Source organism: Ursus americanus, chromosome 4 (assembly GCF_024610735.1).
Source record: "Ursus americanus isolate L20-20 chromosome 4, mUrsAme1.1.p, whole genome shotgun sequence".
In the NCBI taxonomy this organism is placed as follows: domain Eukaryota; kingdom Metazoa; phylum Chordata; class Mammalia; order Carnivora; family Ursidae; genus Ursus; species Ursus americanus.
In genome coordinates, this window is record NC_142130.1 from 99,446,097 (window position 1) to 99,464,981 (window position 18,885).

Below are 18,885 nucleotides of genomic sequence, written 5' to 3' on the forward strand. Positions count from 1 at the left end.
GGACACATGCACGCAGACACCCGCATGTGCACGCAGACACCCACACGTGCATGCGGACACCTGCAGGTGCACACGGACACAGGCACGCAGACACCCACACGTGCACGCGGACACCCGCAGGTGCACACGGACACAGGCACGCAGACACCCACATGTGCACGCGGACACCCACACGTGCATGCGGACACCCGCAGGTGCACACCGACACAGGCATGCAGACACCCGCACATGCACATGGACACAGGCACGCAAACACCCGTATGTGCATGCGGACACCCACACATGCACGCGGACACCCGCAGGTGCACACGGACACAGGCACGCAGACACCCACATGTGCACACGGACACCCGCAGGTGCACACGGACACAGGCACGCAGACACCCGCATGTGCCCGCAGACACCCACACGTGCACGCAGACACCCGCAGGTGCACACGGACACAGGCACGCAGACACCCACACGTGCACGCGGACACCCGCAGGTGCACACGGACACAGGTACGCAGACACCCACATGTGCACGCAGACACCCGCAGGTGCACACCGACACAGGCATGCAGACACCCGCACATGCACATGGACACAGGCACGCAAACACCCGTATGTGCATGCGGACACCCGTGCACACTCGCTGATACCCACACACGCACACAGATACCCCAACACTCATGCAGGTGCACACACGTGCACGCTGATACCCACAAGCACGTGCAGATACTTGCACTCACGTGCTCCATGAATGGGGTCATAGTAAAGGCCCCTTCCTCTCCTTATCTTCCTGCCTTCCCTCTTCCCCCCATCCTCTGCTCCCAGTCTGTTTCCATGTGACAGATGTTAATAAACTGTGAACTTCATTCTAGTTCTAATTCTTTATTTTCTGAATATAAGACCTTGATCATAACTGTGATTTGCTAGTATTTTCTCTGAGGCTTTCTCTTATCTTTGCATTCTCTTAAAGCGGCTTTTGGAGAGCAGAAGTTTTAAATTTTATTTTATTTATTTATTTTTTAGAAGATGCTATTTATTTATATGAGATTGAGAGAGAGAGGGAAATCAGCAGCAGCGGGGGGAGGAGTAGAGGGAGAGGGAGAAGCAGACTCTGTGCTGAACACAGAGCCCAAAGTGGGGCTGATCCCACGACCCAAGATCACCCCCCAGGCGGAAAGCAAAAGTGAGGTGCTTAACTGACTGAGCCACCGAAATGCCCCTAGAAGTTTTTAATTTTAATGAAGTACAACTTACCTGTTTTTTGTTTGGTTTGGTTTGGTTTGGTTTTTAGTGGATAGTGCTTTTGTTCTTGTGTCTAAAAAAATCTTTGCCTCACCTGAAGGTCACAAAGATTGTCACCTCTGTTCACTTCTAGAGGGTTTAGTTTTATATTTTAGCTTTAGGTCTATGATCCATATTTTAGTTGAGTTTAGTATTAGTTCAGGGTATGAATCAAAGCTCATTTTTTGCACACAGATATCCAGCGACCCCACCATTTGTGGAGAACACACTGCCTTTGCTCCTCCATCTAGGAACACCTGCAGCGGCACCTGCGATGCTGCTTCTGGACTCCGTCCTGTCCTGTCGAAGTATTCATCTAGCTTCACGGCAAAACCGCATTTCCATGTTATGGCTTAGAAATAATTGTTGAAATCAGTAGTGCTCTTCCTCCGAGCTTTGTTGTTTTGTTTCGTACTGTTGTTCCCTTGTCTGTAATGTGACTTTTTGCCTCTGGCACTTTGAAGATTTTTCTCTTTATCTCTGGTTTTGAGTGATTTGATTATGATGTGCTGTTCTCATCACGGCAGCCGTACTTTCAGTTTCAAAGGGGAAAAAACATTTCATTGATATTATAAAGTAAAAACCTAGTGGAAATAGAAGAAAAGGGAAATCTGCCCATAGGTGAGGGCAACAGTGAGCAGTAAAGGAGGTTAGGACAGGGTTACATGAGAGCGGGTGCTTACAACACCCAACCTTATCAGCTGGGGAAGCCTCGTGGAGACACCCGGGGTGGAGTCCCCGACGGAGAGGCCTGGCCAGCGTCCTCCTTCCAGCTGAGACCTCCCACTGTCCACCCCCATAAGGGCTATATTTATAGGGCCAGTGATGGGGTCTGAAGTTAAACATTTTTTTTACCTGCGTGCAGTTTGGAGCGAGTTGCATTTCCATGTTATCATGTCTTTACATCTTCAGGAGCCTGGGCTAGGTGTGTCTGTCTCCCCTCCCAGATTCCATCCCGGTGGGGGGGGGGCGGCAGCCAAGCTTGGAGCAGCAGGGGATGTGGGAGGATGTGAGGCAAGATTTACAGCTCTTGGTGTCCAGACCAGAGGAGCCAGTTCTGACCTGGAGGCCAGGCTCCCGAGGTCACTCATGCAGCGTGAGTCACACAACCGCGTGCGTCAGCCTGCCTGTGTGCCGGCAGCAGTGGTCCATGATCTGGGACAAATCCATACAATACTGGTGCCTTGGTACGTGTAGGTCTGTGTTTCTTGGGGTTTGCTGAGCTTCTTGGATTTGTTGGCTTGGACCCTGTTGTGCTGATATTCTGTTGATTTTTAGTTCTGTGTTTTACCTGTATTTGTGATTATGTTCGTTTCTCAGACTGCAGTAGGGTTTAAGGTGTGCGCTCACGGTCACTGCCATATTGTTGCCGGGGCTCCTGCACTTGTCTCTCAAGCACCTTCTTATGTCTGGGAGTATTTATATTAGACCCTTATGTTTAAAGGGTAATTTGACTGAATATGAAATTCTAGGTTGAACACATCTCTCTTCAATACGTGTTGCCTTCTTGCCCCCAGTAGTTTCTGTTGAGTAACGTGAGGTGAGTCAGTCTTTCTCTCTGGAAGCTGATAGAATTGTCTTGTTGTCTCTGATGTTTATAAATTTTACTTTAATACATTATGTGTACATTTTTCATCTTTCCTGATTAGGACCCTGTGGACCATCTCACTGCAAGGTTTTTAAATGTTTTAAAAACATTTTGTTGGAGAAAAATTTAAACAGGTACAAAAGTGGACTTCCTCGTGTGATAACCCTCTGGACTTATTGTCCAGCAGCACAGCCCCAGCCATGCTTACCCACGCCTCACCTACGCCCTCGCTTCCCACATGATCTTGAAGCAAATCTCAGAGATCACGTTATTTCATTTAGATGTCATAATATTCTTGGTGGCTGTTTCTGAAAAGGATCATGTCTTTGTATCTCTAAAACATAAAAACCATCATCACAAAATAAGGAACAATAATTCCTTAATATCAAATATCCAAATGTTCATATGGTTTTTAATTTTTTAATTTTTAATTTTTAATTTTTATTTCAAAAAAAATTTTAAGTAAGCTCTACGCCCAATGTGGGGCTCAAATTCATACCCCAAGACCAAGAGTCCCATGCTCCACGGACTGAGCCAGCCAGGTGCCCCATGGCTTTTTAAAACCACTTTGTTTGGACCCAGGATCCAAACAAGATCTACATATCACAAATGGTTGGTAGTGTTTTCAGTCTTTGTTGACGTCTACATCTGTCCCTCCAGTCTGTGGAAGAGCCTGGGCTGTCTCTGGCAGCTCCTGTGGGGTGTCGTCCTCCCCTCCAAGGCTCCGCGAGGGTCGGGTTACGTTTTCGGTTGTCCCTGAGACAAGATAGGGTGCTGTGTTCCCTCACCGGGAGGACAGGCTGCCTGGGACACTGGCAGCCAGTGATAGCCAGTTCCTAGATACGGTCATTCATGAGGGTTGCAAAATGGTGAAGCTGCTTTTGTCATCCCTCTTCATTCAGAGGCTGGGCTCCTTCTATAAAGATAGGCTCATCCTTGCTTGCTACCTGGTGCAGGAGAACCCGGATAAATGCTCCATTCTTTCCACTTACTTGTTCCTTTTTAGAATAATGAGTTAGGTTGCTGGCAAACTCCAATGGCAACCAATTAATTTTGCTGCCTCTTTTTCTTCCTTTCTGTTCTCTTGTCTGTGTGTGTGTGTGTGTGTGTTTGATATCCTTTTTTTTTTTAACTTATTTATGTGGGGGGGGCAAAAGGAGAGGGAGAGAATCTCAAGCAGACTCCCCACTGAGCACAGAGTCTGACGTGGGGCTCAGTCTCACAACCCTGAGATTGTGACCTGAGCCGAAATCAAGAATCGGATGCTTAACCCTGAGCCACCCAGGCGCCCCCAGTATTTGGTATACAATCCATTCTAGCATCTATCCTTGTTGATATTCAAACTATTCCATCCTTAGCCTTTGGGCACATCTTCCAATCAGCTCCACAGTCCTGAGCTGTTTGATCAAGTCCTCATTGGCTGTCACGACAAGATGCTCTCGGCTCCTCTGTGTGTTTCCTGCGCCTACCCTAGAGTCTGCCTTTCTCAGAGTCCTTCAGCGAGCATGGGTATTTGAAGACCACATTCTGGGTGCAAGGGTTACTCATTGCTATCGGGCTGCACTTTTTTTTTTTTTTAAGATTTTATTTATTTATTTGAGAGAGAGAGAGCAAAAACACAAGAGAAGGGATGAGCGGCGAGGAGCTGCAGAGGGAGAGGGAGAAGCAGGCTTCCTGCCGAGCCAGGAGCCCGACGTGGGGCTCACCCCCAGGACCCTGGGATCATGACCTGAGCCAAAGGCAGACTCTTAGCTGACCGAGCCACCCAGGCGCCCTGGACCAGCACTTTTCCTAGACATTTTTAGTGGATGGAGGTACAGCATAATAGTTAAAGACAAAGTGTCACATGTGTTCATGCCGACACTTCTATTCAGATCCAGGAACAGAAGTGTACGTAACTTTCCTTCTGTGTTTGGATCTTCCTCATGAGTGTTTTTGTTCCCAGGGATGGTGGCATCGCTGTGTGATTGCAGAAAAGACTTTACATTTCTTTTCTTTCTTTCTTTTCTTTCTTAAGTAGTGGAGCCCAACACAGGGCTTGAACTCAGGACCCTGACATTGAGACCTGAGCTGAGATCAAGAGTGGGATGCTTAACTGACTGAGCCCCCCAGGCGCCCCCAGAGTTTATCTTTCCTATGCATCCTTAGTAAATATCTGCAGAGGAACAGGCTAAACAGTCTAACTATGTATTTGAAAGTCATTTGGAATAGTTCAGGCCAACAACTGGAGACCCATTTAGGTTCATTTGTTTCAGTTTATTTTTAATTTGGGGGATTTCTTTTTAAATAGTTTTGATTTATAACTGAAAATATTTACATGGGTCCAAATCTACAAACAAAGGAACATTTAAAGAAATCTAGGGCCAATGTCATAAGCCATGCTTAGTTTTTAAATTTTTTTTGATTTTTTAAATTTAAAATCATTTAATTAACATATAGTGTATTATTAGCTTCAGGGGTAGAACTTAGTGATTCATCAGTTGCGTATAACACCCAGTGCTCATTCCATCACGTGCCGTCCTTAATGCTAGGCCGTGCTTGTGTCTCATTCACATTCAATGAAAACAGATAAGAGTATGGAACTTAATTTTGTTACTTCATAAGCAATCTTGTAGAAAGTGTCTTTATTGCTGTTGTTTTTACGTAGATGTTCACACTGAGGCGGTGCAAGCAGCTTTGGCCAAATACAAGGAGAGGAAGATGCCTATGCCTTCAAAGAGACGTTCTGTTCTTGTACATTCGTCGGTGGAAACCTACACGCCTCCAGGTATGGATGACCCGCGTCGGGGTCGGCGTCTGTGGGCGTTCCACAGCCCTGAGCTCATAGCCTTCCTTTCCCCTTCCGACCTGTAGTCAAGATTTAGAAAAATTAGAGATTAGAAATGTTTGCGTATGTGCCGTATTCCTCCCTGAAAATCTGTGGTATATACAGTGTGGCTCTTACCCAAGTGGGTGCTTGCTTTCTATAGGACTTCTGGGTAGATTTTAATTCTTTTACTAAGATGCTATTTATGCTTTTTAGTCAAGAGAGGAACCTAAAATCAATGCTTACTGGAATACTAGAGTTCTCTGATTTAAGAATTTTAAAATTCTTCTTTTTTTTTTTTTTTTTTAAGATTTTATTTATTTATTAGACAGAGATAGAGACAGCCAGCGAGAGAGGGAACACAAGCAGGGGGAGTGGGAGAGGAAGAAGCAGGCTTCCAGCGGAGGAGCCTGATGTGGGGCTCGATCCCACAACGCCGGGATCACGCCCTGAGCCGAAGGCAGACGCTTAACCGCTGTGCCACCCAGGCGCCCCTTTAAAATTATTCTTATCTTATTAATGACCACTATATTGTTACCAGGCCTTAAACGGAAGAATATAGGCTATTTGGAGGGTTTTAAAAAATTTATTATTGTTTTGTTGTCATTACCTTTAGAAATGAGAACTTCTACATGGAGCTTCTCTTCAGCGAAGGTGTTGTAAGCTCTGTCTCTGTCCCCACCCGGCGTTGGTGGTGTGTGGCGCTCTGTGATGCCCGTCTGTCTTGTGTTGAAGTCATGAAACTGGCAGCATGAGTGTTTGGATGGATGATGTAGTGAAAACCAAACACACCAGATTTACAAGCCAATTTGGTGTTTTGGTAACACTTCCTTTCTAAAGGAAAAAAAAGTTTATATTGTTGAAAAAAAATCTTCTAAAAATAGCTGTCAAAGTATTGTTTCTACTAAATACAACGATAGATACTACCCACTTTTTAATCATAATAATAGAACACACAGTCATGCTGACTTGACAGAACCTTAATGAACAGTTATCTTATTGACTGAAGCAGTTGTCTGGGGGAAGGAGTTCTTGTCAGCGCTCATTGCCACCTCCCCTAAGAGGACGCAGGTGGACAGGAGGAGGCCTGGAGTGGGTTGGGGCTGCTGCCCCATGAGCCCCGTGCTGCCTCGGGAGGCCGGCTGAGCTGTGTGTGAAGGTTGTGTGGGGTGTTCACTCAGATGAGCACTCAACACTTGGGGTCTTCTCTGCTTTTGGGACCCACCAAGGAATGTGCTGAAGCCATTTAGGGCTTGGGGTTGCCTTCACTCCCAGCGTGTGGTGCTCCCAGACAGTCCTCTGGGGGAAGTCGGGCTTGTGAAACCACTTTCCCAGGTAGGGCTCCTTGGATCTCACAGTCGGGCAAACACAGGCCCTTCTAGACTTGAGGGCAGCCTTTGAGATGACCCCTTGGCCATTCTGGGGCCCAGCGGTGTCGGTGTACAAAGCTTGCCACGTGCAGTCCTGGCAGACGCAGGAGCCAGTGTGGGAACTCGCCCTCCTCCCTGACTCATCCCTACATCATGCCTGTCGTCATTATTTTAACCACAGACACGTCATCTGCCTCAGAAGATGAGGGCTCTTTACGGCGACCCGGGCGACTCACCTCCACTCCGCTCCAGAGCCATTCCAACATCGAGCCCTGGCTCGACCGGGTCACTCAGGGCTCGTCCACTTCATCCTCTGCATCCTCCACCTCATCTCACCCGGGAGGGAGACCCGCCGCCGCTCCCAGTGCCACCGCCGCCGCACTCACCGGCCCGGCGGCCCACGCCCACATAGGTCAGTAACGAGCTGCCACGGCCCCTCCAGGACAGGGGTGCCTCTGCGCCCATCAAGACCCACCTTCTCTTCTTCATCTGGAAATGTCTTTTTGGTAACAAAAGTACATCTTGATACTTCTGTGGTTTGGCAGTTCCAGACCGTGTGCTGTGTTGGCCTCCCCACGGGCCCCAGAAGTGGTGGTGTTTCTTGATGTCCTACCCCTCCTGCTCTGGAGGGGTGGGCTGGTGCAGCGGCAGGTGGGGGGTGCACAGTCCCTTAGACATGGCCTCGGTTGCCCTGACCGCCGCCCTGAGCCCGCCCTGAGCCCGCCGCCTCTGCGTGCCTCTGCCCTTGCTCTCTGCCCCGTGAGCACCATTGCGCAGCCGTTGGCAGGGCAGGGCTGGGGCCGCAATCGTGGCCTGGCCTTTCTTCCTCCACGTGCCAAGTGAAACAACCCCTCAACCCGGAGAGAGACGTCAGGCAAAGCCAAATCATAAAGATGTGTAGATCTTTTCTGAATCATCCAGTTCTTTACAATATTCTTAGAAAGGAGGAATCGCAAACCTTCCATCATGTGCAACCCCGTTTGCTGAGCAGCGGTAGTGGTGTGGTTCGCTGGCACGCGGGGCCCGCGTCCGTTCTGCACGCGCCCCAAACAAGAGCGTGTTTCTTGGGTGGTGGCTCCGCGTTGCCCTCCCCCCCATTTTCCTAGATGTGGAGGAGGGACAGAAGGTCAGCCTGCCCCTTGCCTAGGCTGTGACCAGTTTTCTGGACTCCTGTTCATCGTCTCTGCTGCGAGTTCTGCCGAAAACGAGAGGGTGTAGCAGCTGCTCCTGCGTCACAGGCGGCTGTTCTTGCTGGGTCCCCGGGGCCTGAACACCCCCCAGGCAGCTGCGGGCTTAGGGGCTGAGCTGCTTTCGTGTGCAATCTTGGCCATTTGGCTGCGCTGGGAGTAAACTGGATGAGTCCGAGCATCTCTGAGGACACTTCACTGAAGCTCCTCACCTTCTATCTGTTGAGTCAACACAGGAAACCTGCACATTTCTGTCGAGCTTGTGTCTTCTGCCGCGACACAGCCTCCCTGCTCCCAGCACACGGAGAAGCTGCCGCGGGCTCGGGGTAGCAGGGGAGGCTGGGGCTTGAGGACAGAGCCCTTGGGGAAGCAGCCCACGCAAGCTGTTCTGGCAGCGGCCCTGGGTGTCCAGCGGATGGCCGGCGGTCACCCCCCAGCTGTCCTCGAGGAGAGCTTCAGGGGAGAGCTTGAAACACAGCCTTCACACTGATACATTTTTCCTCTGTTTGTCACAGTGATTAGACTTATCGGAAATACACAGATATCTCCAGTGTGAGAAAAACAGTCGTTTCCGAATGTTCTGATACCTTATTTCTGCTTCCGGAGACTCAGTTCTTGGTGAGATGGTAGAGAGAGTAGAACTACATCGGCCGTTGCGACGCTGTTGCAAACCCTGCTTCCTGGTGGGTTAGAGATGAAAGCGTATCTAGCATGAGCACCTGGCCACAGCTCAAAACGCGGACTGTCCAGTGGCCGTGGGGTGGGGTCTTTCCACAAAGCCCGTGGCTGTGAGGCCCTGGCTGTGGAGGCTGACAAGGGAGACTCGTTACCGCGTGCACGGAGGACCCCCGACTCTGGCCGGTGTGGCTGCGCCCCTCTCTTCTCCCGTCCCATTCGCTTGGCCTCTCCTGTGCGTTGTGTGATCGGTTCTCGTAAATTCAAATAGTCTTAACTGTGGACTGTAGCCTTTTATATGCTACATGTTTGCTGGATATAGTTGACTTGAGTTCCTGAATCGGAAAATACTTATCTTCCCGCTCCTTATTATAAAAATCATCCTTTTAGTTTTTAGCACTGGAGAATTCTTCAGTTTGGACTAAGGAAAGAGATATAGAAAGAGGAAGAATATATTAGGTAAAAAAATTGAGGTACAATATATTAGGTAAAGGTAGTTTTTAAAAAATATATCATTTTTAATTTTGGGTTAAAGAAATCAAATCCATAAAACATTGGGACACAAACGTAAACACCTATATTTAAAAGTAGTATTTTCAGTTATAGCAGTTCATTTTTATTTTGAATGTTGTTTATTTTTATATAGTGATTTTAAAACTACTTTGTAGTTAAGGTTACCATTTATGCCTTTCATGAATATTGTTAAAATCACCTACACTTTTTGCTAGACTTGGAAGGTTGGGGAAATTTCTTTCTAAACTAAAAGAACTTCATGATAGGCATACTTTAAAATACTAATTTCATCAACATTACACTTTCTCAAGGGTTGTGAAATCTCTGTCATTAAGTTAGATTTTTCCAAATGGTGTTTTCTGATATGTAGATAGTGAGTTTGGGTTTTGCTTCCATATAATTTCATCTTTCTAATATTTTAAAAAAATTTTAGTTTGCATTTTGCCTAGATGATGAACTAATAGGTAAACTATCAGAATTTAAAAATCAGAAGCAGAAGAGTGGCCCCTGTGGGGTAGGAACGCACATCAGAGGACCAAAGGGACTGCAGGTCTATCCCGCTGTCCCTCGTGCAGACGCCGTGCTCACACTCACGCCTCAGCAGCGTCCAGTCGGCCGGCACTCCAGATACGTGTGCCGTTTGATACAGATTAAACCCCAAAATGTGCATTCAGACAATGGAATGAGTGACTTCAAACATTTTCTGCATCTAACATCATTTGTCGTAAACTGTGACATTAATGTCTTGCACTCAGTACTTGACTGAGGTCCCCCAATAGTGAGATGTGTTGATCTGGCCATGGGGATAATTTTTATCTTCCTAGCCTTATTCTTTGAAGCCTGAAAAGGTCTTGTGTCTTTGTGACATCCAGCATACTTTTTGGGGAGTGGGGGGTAGTTTATAGAAGCCTGGCTATTTTTTTATAATACAACAAAAATGGCCTAATGACAACTGATTTAAAATGTGTCTCTGCTTCATTGAGATTTCTTTTTTTTTAAAGATTTTATTTATTTACTTGTGAGAGGGAGGGGGGAGAATACAGAGGGAGAAGGAAAAGCAGACTCCCCGCTGAGCAGGGAGCCCAATGCGAGACTTGATCCCAGGACCCCGGGATCATGACCTGAGCCGAAGGCAGACGCTTCACCAACGGAGCTGCCCAGGCGCCCCCTTCATTGAGATGTCTGACGACAGCTCACTTGTGCCTGTCAAGGCATTGTCATCGGAGGTTCTGGCCGAGATCTGTTTGAGAACCAAACAGCCATCGTGCACACAGGTGTCCACGGGCTGTGTCTGGGGGTTCAGAGTTTACAGGGTCCCAATGTGTCTCGGTCAACCAGAAAAACAGAATGAATCGCAATGTCACGTTCTTTGCTTAGAGCTCGGCTGGTGAGGCTTCCATTGAATGGGATTTAAAGAGCAACTTCATCCTCTTTTGAATCAATAGCCACTTTCATTGGGGGTTTGTTTTCCCAAAGCAGATGTGCACTCCGCCCCTCCTGATGTCACCACGGGCCTCGTGGAGCTTTCACACTGTGAACGTCCGCAGCTGGCTTCTGTGCGAGGTGTCACTCGGGGCTACAGCGGGAGCGTCCTGGAAACGGCCGGTGGTGAGCATGCTTCTCTTTGTCCTTTTGAAACAGCAGAGCACAGCCCTTCTCTTCAGCTACGGGACGCGGCTTTGGTGCCTTTGCCTTAGCAACCCTCGGCCAGCCGCTAGCCGTCCTCGTTCAGTGCGCGGGAGCGGAGGCCAGTGTGTGCGGGGGACGCTACTGCAGAGAGCATCATGGGGAGAAGCAGTCAGCAGAATCTCTGGAATTGGTCAGATGGGGAACAAGGAGAACAGGATCTACAAAACAGTAGGAAAATGAGAAGCCGTGGGCAGTCTCTCTGTTGCAGACTCTGTGGGGCCTCAGTATGAGAGCGTCCGGCCTGTGAGGCTCTCCGTGCGCACAGCCTGAGAAATGGGCACAGCAGCGAGCCTGGTTTCTGACCTGCAGGCCAGAAAGGCCAGCACAAGCCTCGCAGTGTCCTCATTCATACCATGTCCTTTGGAAACAGTTTCCAGTGTCTTTTATCAAAAGCACGTGAAGTTTTCTTTCCAGCGTACCAGATTAGAATTGCAAAAAAATCCGGGGGATCTTAGATTGAAGGTTTTAACATGTATTTTGATATTCTAAGCAGTAGATCCGATTTTGTCAAGGTCTTTTAGCTCCTTGTCCAGATGCAACAGGAAAATACTGAGTCCGCATGAAGCAGGCTTTCCATTGGTTAGATAGATTTTTTTATTTGATTGTATATTTTTTTAAAAAGAGCTTCGTTGAGGGATAACTGACTTGTAGTGAACTGCACATATTTAAAGTGTTCAATCTTACAAGTTTTAAGATGTGTGTACAGCTGTGAAAACCGTCCCTGTGACCACAGTGGTGAACACATCCATCTTCCCCCTCTGCCCTCCCCCTGCACCCCCAAAATAAATCAGTGAATAAATAAATCTTGGGGTGCCTGGGTGGCTCGGTTGGTTAGGTGTCTAGCTCTTGATTTTGGCTCAGGTCATGATCAGGGTGGTGAGATCAAGTCCTGTGAGGGGCCTGTGCCCAGCCTGGGGTCTGCTTGGGATTCTCTCTCCCTCTTCCTCTGCCCCTCCCCCTGTCTTGCTCACAGGCTCTCTCTCTCTCTTCCCCTCTCTCTCTCAAATAAATAAATAAATAAATAAATACATCTTTTTTTTAAAAAGATAGTGAACACATCCAGCATTCCTAACAGTTTCCTTGTGTCCCTTCTGCTCTTTTTGGCTTCCCCCAGGCTTCAGGCAACCCCTGATTTATTTCCTGACATGAAAATTAGTTTGCATTTTCCGGAACTTTAGATAGAATCATGCAGTACTTACTCTTAGATTGTCTGTGCTCTGGTTACTCTGCACAAGTACTTTGAGATTCACTCATGTTCTTGGATGTGTCAATAGTCCGTTCCTCTCACCAGTCAGTGTTTTATTTGACGGGTGTGCCGCCCTTCACTTGTTCACTTACTCAGGGTTTGTGGGTTGCCTCCAGGTTTTGGCTGTTACATGTAAAGCTGCTACGAATATTCGTACACAAGTTTTGGTGTCGAAGTATACTTTCACTTCCCTTGGGTCACTAGCTAGGAGTGGAATGGCTGGGTCCTATAGTAGGTTTATGCTTAGCTTCCTAGGCAATTGCCAGACCTGTTTCCACAGTGGTCGTACCATTTCACGTTCCCACGGCTAAGAGAGCCCTAGCTCCCCCATGCTTGCCTGGGTGGTACTGTTGGTCTCGTTGTCAGCCGCCCTACTGGGTGTTAATTAGCATCTCCCTAGAGACCTAGGGCGGGGAGCGTCTTCTTATGTGCTGATTTGCCATCTGTGTGTCTTTTTAGAAGTCTGCGCAGGTCTTTTGCTTATTTTTTTAATGTCATGTTTTCTTATTAAGTTTTGAGAGTTCTTTATGTATTCTGAATTTAGGTTCTTTATCCAGTATGTAATTTGGATTTTTTCCCAGTCTGCGGCTTCAGAAGTTACTCATTTTGATGAGGTCCAGTTCACTCATGTTTTCTTTTACGGATCCTACTTTTGTGTCGTACCTAAGATATATTTTCCTAACCCAAAGTCGTAAAGGTTTTCTGTGTTTTCTCCTAGAATTTTATAGTTTCGAGTTTTACATGTAGGTATACGATCCATTTTGAGTTAATTTTAGTGTAAGTACAACATATGGATCAGAGTCTGCTTTTTTACATGTGGACGTCCAGTTGTCCCATCATTTGTTATAAGCCCATTCTTTCCCTGCCAAGTTTCTGTGGCATCTTTAACAAAAATCGGTAGGCCGTGTACGAGATGATAAATACAGTAGATGTCCATTTATTGGGCGCTTATAAAATTTTTTCAGCATTTTTGTAGCATTCAGTGTACGGGTATTGCACCTATTTTGTTAAAATTATTCCAAAATAGATTATATTTGTGATGTTATTGTAAATAGTATTTTAAATTTTTTCCAGTTGCTTATTACTGGTCTACAGAAATGCAGTTGGTTTTTGTATGTTGGCCTTTTATTAGTTCCAGTAACTTTTTGGGTAGATTCCTTAAGATTCTATATGTTTGGCCATATTGTCTGTGAATATGGTTTTACTTTTCTTTCCAAACTGTGTTTAGGAGCATTTATTTTTCCGGCTTTATTGCAATGTAGGACTCCCACTAGTGTCATTGAGAAATATTAAAAGAGGATATGACTTATCTTGTTTCCAACTGTAGGGGGAAAGCATCCACTTTTTCATGTTTGAATTGTGATGTTCAAGCTGCGGGTTTTTCAAGGTGCTCTGCATTAGGAAGTTCTCTTATTTTCCTAATTTCCTGAAAATTTTTATCATGGTTTTTGTTAAATGATTTTTCTAAAGGGGCGGGAAGAGGGAGAGAGAAAGTGCAAGGGGTGGGGAGGGGCAGAGGAAGAGGGAGACAGAATCCCAAGTAGGCTCCACACCCACCGTGGAGCCCAACAGGGGGCTCAATCTCATGACCTAAGTCGAAATCAAGAGTCAGACGCTTAACCGACTGAGCCACCCAGGCCCCCCTGTTAAATGATTTTATTTGATCTAGTAAAGTCATATATGGTTTTTCTTTTGTGGTTTGTTAATGTAGTAAATTTTGTTAATTAATTTTTGAATGTTAAACCAAAGTTATATTCTCAGGATAAACCCCACTTGGTTATCATGCATAATTATCATGCATCATTTTTTCTGTGTTATGGATTTGATTTGCTAATACTTTCTGTTAAGGATTTTGTGCCTATGCTCAAGATACATAGTAGTCTGTAGTTTCTTTGTTTTTTTTTTCCTTGTAATATCTTTGTCTGATCTTGGTATCAGGATAATGCTCATCTCAAAATGAATTGAGAAATGTTCCTTCCTCTTCTACTTTCTAATCAGAGAAAACTGATTTTTCTCTTCTTGACTCAGTTTTGTGTATTTGAAGGAATTTGTTCATTTCATCTGTGCTCTCCAATTTAGGCATAAGTTCACGATATTCCTTTATTTTCCTCTGGTGTATATGAATCAGTTGTTCTGTCCCCTCTTATATTTCTGGTATTTGTAATTAGTGTCCTCTCTCTCTTTATCTTGATCATTCTAGCTAGAAAGTTAATTGAATTTTATTTATCTTTCAAAGAACTAGTTTTGGTTTAATTGGTTTTTTTCTATTGTGTTTATTTCAAATCTTATATTTATTCCTATCTTTTTTCTACTTATTTTGGGTTTACATTGCTTTTCTTTTTTTAATTTTTTGAGGTGGAATCTTAGATCATTGAAGTTAGACCTTTCTTGTTTCCTAATGAAAGTATTTAGGGGTGCCTGGGTGGTTCAGTTGGTTAAGCATATGGCTCAATTTCAGCTCAGGTCATGATCTGAGGGTCATGGGATTGAGCTCTGCGTCAGATTCCATGCTGGGTGTGGAGCCTTTTTAAGATTCTCTCCCTCTCTCTCCCCCACCTCTCCCTCTCAAAAAAAAAAAAAAAAAAAAAAAAGGTATTTAAAGCTATAAATATCCTTCTAACAGCTGTTTTGGCATCCCACATATTTTGATACATTCTTTTCCTTTTTAATATTCAATTCTGGATATTTCCTAATTTACCTCATTCTTTCCATTTTGACCCTGATTTATTTAGAAGTGTGTTGTTTAATATCAACAGATTTCCAAATACTTCAGGTATATTTCTCTTACTACATTATATAATTCAACTCCTTCTAAATATATTGAAGCTTTTTAATGACCCAGCACATGGTCTCTTTTGGGGATATGATGCTGTTGGGTAGTTTTTCTGTAAATGACATTTACATCCAGTTAATTGACACTTTAGTTTGAGTCTCCTCTCTCCCTACTGATTTTCTGTGTACCTGTTCTCTAACTTGCTGAGAGGGATATTGAATTTCCAACTATAATTGTGGATTTTTCTGTTTGTTTAGATCTGTCAGTTTTTGTTTTGTGTATTTTGAAGTTCTATTATTAGGTGCATACATATTTAAAATTGTTCTGTCTTGATGAGTTGGCCACCTTATCATCGTAAAATTATCCTTTGTGATATTTCTTATTCTGAAATCTTCTATGTCTGGTATTATTATGGCTGCCTTCAACTATTTGACGAGTATAAGTTACATGGCAAATCTTCTTATCCTTTTACTTTTACCTTACCTAGGTCTTTAAAATTAAAATGTGTTTCTTATAATTAGTATTTTATTCATTCTTGCATTTTTCTTTTAAGCAGACAATCATTTACTTCATTGGAGTATTTGGACCATTTATAGCCAGGTTTTTTTGTTTGTTTGTTTGTTTGTTTTTTAAGTGTGCTCCACACTCACCATGGAGCCCAATGTGGGCCTGAATTCACGACCCAGAGATCAAGACCCGAGATGAGATCAAGAGTAGGATGCTTAACCAACTGAACCACCCAGGTGCCTCTATAGTCTATTTTAAAGATTTTATATATTTATTTATTTGAGAGAGAGCAGGGGTGGGGTGGGCAGAGGGGCAGAGGTAGAGAGAGAATCTCAAGCAGACTCCACGCTGCGTGCTGAGCACGCAACCACACGGTGAGGGTCAATCCCACAGCCCTGAGATTATGCCCCGAGCTGAAACCAAGACTCGGGTGCTCAACTGAGCCACCCAGGCACACCCTCCTATAGTCCCTTTCAGTTAGTGATTTGGTTGGGTTTAAATCTATGATCCTGCTGCTCTCTTCTCTCTGTTTGACTCATCTGTTAATTTTACTCCTTTTCCTGCTTTCTTTTGGTTTATTTTCTATTCTATATCTACTTTTTTTTTAGTAGTTACTGTAGAATTTACAATATGCCTCTTTATCTCATCACTGTGTGCCTTCACATGATATTATTATATGTACGACCTCAATGTGGCAAAGATAGGCTTTTTAAATAAATGTTATAGGGACCATTGGAAAGCTTGTTGGGAAAAGTTAAACTCAGATCCTTTTCCCATAGCACTGAAAAGGCAAAACTCCAAAAGAATCAGATGTCTAAATATAAGAAATGAAGAATAAAATGAAAAAATTGGTGAATTCTCTTTAACTTGGTTATAAGTAAAGGCTTCCTAAATTTAACTAAAAATCTACATGCAATAAAAGTAAGGATACATGAATTTGACTACATGAAACTAAAAAAATTCTTTACATGGCAAAATATCCCCATAAAGAGAGTCATAAGAATTGACAAATTAAGAGAAACTATTCACAGCATGTGTGATAGGTAAAGCTCTGATGTTTCTAAAATAAAAGACTTTTTAAGAAAGATTTTATTCATTTATTTGAGGAGAGAGAGAGTGAGCATGAGTGGGGGAGGGGAGAGGCCAAGGGAGAAGCAGACTCCCCGCTGAGCAGGCAGCCCGATGCAGGACTCCATCCCGGGACCTGGGATCATGACCTGAGCCGAAGGCAGACGCTTAACTGACTGAACCCCCGAGGTGCCCCAAAACAGACTTGTAAAAGTAGGAAAAGACCCCAAATCATGTCGATTGCCAGTCAGCCAGTTGTGGTGTAGGGGCTGGCATCCCGCTGTCGTCAATGATGTTTTATTGGCACAGCGCCGTGCTCATCCTTCCAATGTCATCGTTGCTGCTTTTGCCCCAGAATTGCAGAGGAGGGTAGTTACAACCAAGACTGTGCTCACTGCCCAGGATGTTTCCTCTCTAGCCCTTTAACAAAAGTTTGCCAACTCCTAGTATAGGAAAATGGGCAAAAAATATGAACAGCCAGTTCATAAGAAGATATAAAAATAGCTCTTGAGCACCATGTTCAGCCTTTTTCATGATTAGAGAAATACACTGTTGGCGGGAATTAAACCTCTCCGGAAGAGAAATTGGTAGAATATATGTAGGTACTTATATTTGGACCCAGCAGTGCCAATGCAGGAATTTACTCTGAACACACATTTCCAAAAGTAAGGAAAGGCATGTGTGCAAAGTAGCTCTCTGCAGCGCTACTGATAACGGCACAATACCGGCAACTCGCTAGCTCTGCAACCCTCAGGAAGTGGTTGAATAAACCTCGTATGTGCTCGCCGTGGAGTCCAATGCAGCTGCTGGAAATAATGCGAAAGCTCTGTATGACTCGAAATGAGGTGTTTTTCCAGGAGATGTTGATAAGTGGAAAAGGAAAAAGTAAAAGAGCAGTTATAATATGCCACCTTTTGTGTGAGAAACAAGGGAACCTAACAAAGCACATATCTGTATAGAAGGGGCACTGGAAGGACAAACCAGAAAGCAATGAAGTTGGTGGCCCCCTGAGGTGGGTGGGTCGGTGGGTGGAAGGAGTTCAGGAGGGAGTGACATTTCTTTGTGTTTGTCTTAATATAGTTTTGACTTTTAGAAATTTGTTAATGTAATACAAAATTCAAAGCATAAACTTGAAGGATGGGAAGAGGGGGATAACCCCCAAAACTGAAAGCAAGTGGAAATAAACCCGGTTGTATTCCCATGAAGTACCAGAGCCACAGCTGAGGGGGTGATGGGAGGAGAGGGAGCTAAGTTGTGAACACGGTGTCGGACGCACACCTGCAGTCTTGGACGAGGTGGGGTGTGAACAGCAAAGAAATCTTGAACTGTTGCTTGTAGGTTTGTATGGGTAGAGCAACTTGGAGATTCTTTTGTGTGCTCACATGATGGTATTGAGCGAAGGGTGTTGTTGGGAGCCAGGGTTCTTACTGCGGAAGAAAGGATGTCCAAATATGAGTGGGAAAGACAAGAAGAACCCCGTGGGGAAGATCGGGATTAGAAGTATTGTGTGGACTAAGATCTAAATGTGTATCTGTTTGTACTGTCTGTGTGCACCTGCACAGTGGCATACAGGTGTGTGTGTGTGTGTGCACGACTACACGCACGTGTGTATACATGTACACGTTTTTAGCTCTGTGTTCCAAAAGTAGCAAAGACACTGCAGTAGCAGTGAGCCCACTTAGTGGCCAGATCTCAGTCTTCAACATCATTCCCACTCAGAAGGACCAGGGCTCCTTAGAGAAATAGCTAATTCCAGGGCTGGGGCAGGGTAGCATAAAATGACTGAAGCATGACAGAATGGACAGCAGAGTTTAAAGAAAATGATGGGGGCACGTCACCGATCAACTTGCATGGGATCCCACTGGCTAAATGTGGGACAGTTTGTGCATCAAAATAGTTAAGAACAATAATGCCTTTTTAAATAAGATTTATTTATTAATTTGAGAGAGAGGGAGTGACAGAGACGGGAGGAGGGGCAGAGGGAGAGATGCTCAAGCAGACCCCCTGCTGAGCATGGGGCTCAACCTGGGGCTCGATCTCACGACCCTGAGATCACGACCTGCGCTGAAACCAAGAGTCAGATGCTTAACCAACTGCGCCACCCAGGTGCCCCCAATCCATAATGCTTTCCAATAATTGATCAGTCACGGAGTCATTCCTGATGATTGATTGATAGACAGATAACAGAATGC

General features: G+C 45.1%; 1 protein-coding gene across 2 annotated transcripts in view; it reads left to right on the forward strand.

The window, feature by feature from the left end:
• Positions 1-18,885, forward strand: part of DIP2A (DIP2 acetate--CoA ligase A) — a 112,614-nt gene that overhangs the window by 30,738 nt on the left and 62,991 nt on the right. For both annotated transcript variants that reach the window (XM_045776964.2, XM_045776963.2), the window contains exons 4-6: positions 5,507-5,626; positions 7,217-7,447; positions 10,890-11,018. In XM_045776964.2, coding sequence (XP_045632920.1) covers positions 5,507-5,626; positions 7,217-7,447; positions 10,890-11,018 — 480 coding nt within the window. The remainder of the gene's footprint in view (positions 1-5,506; positions 5,627-7,216; positions 7,448-10,889; positions 11,019-18,885) is intronic.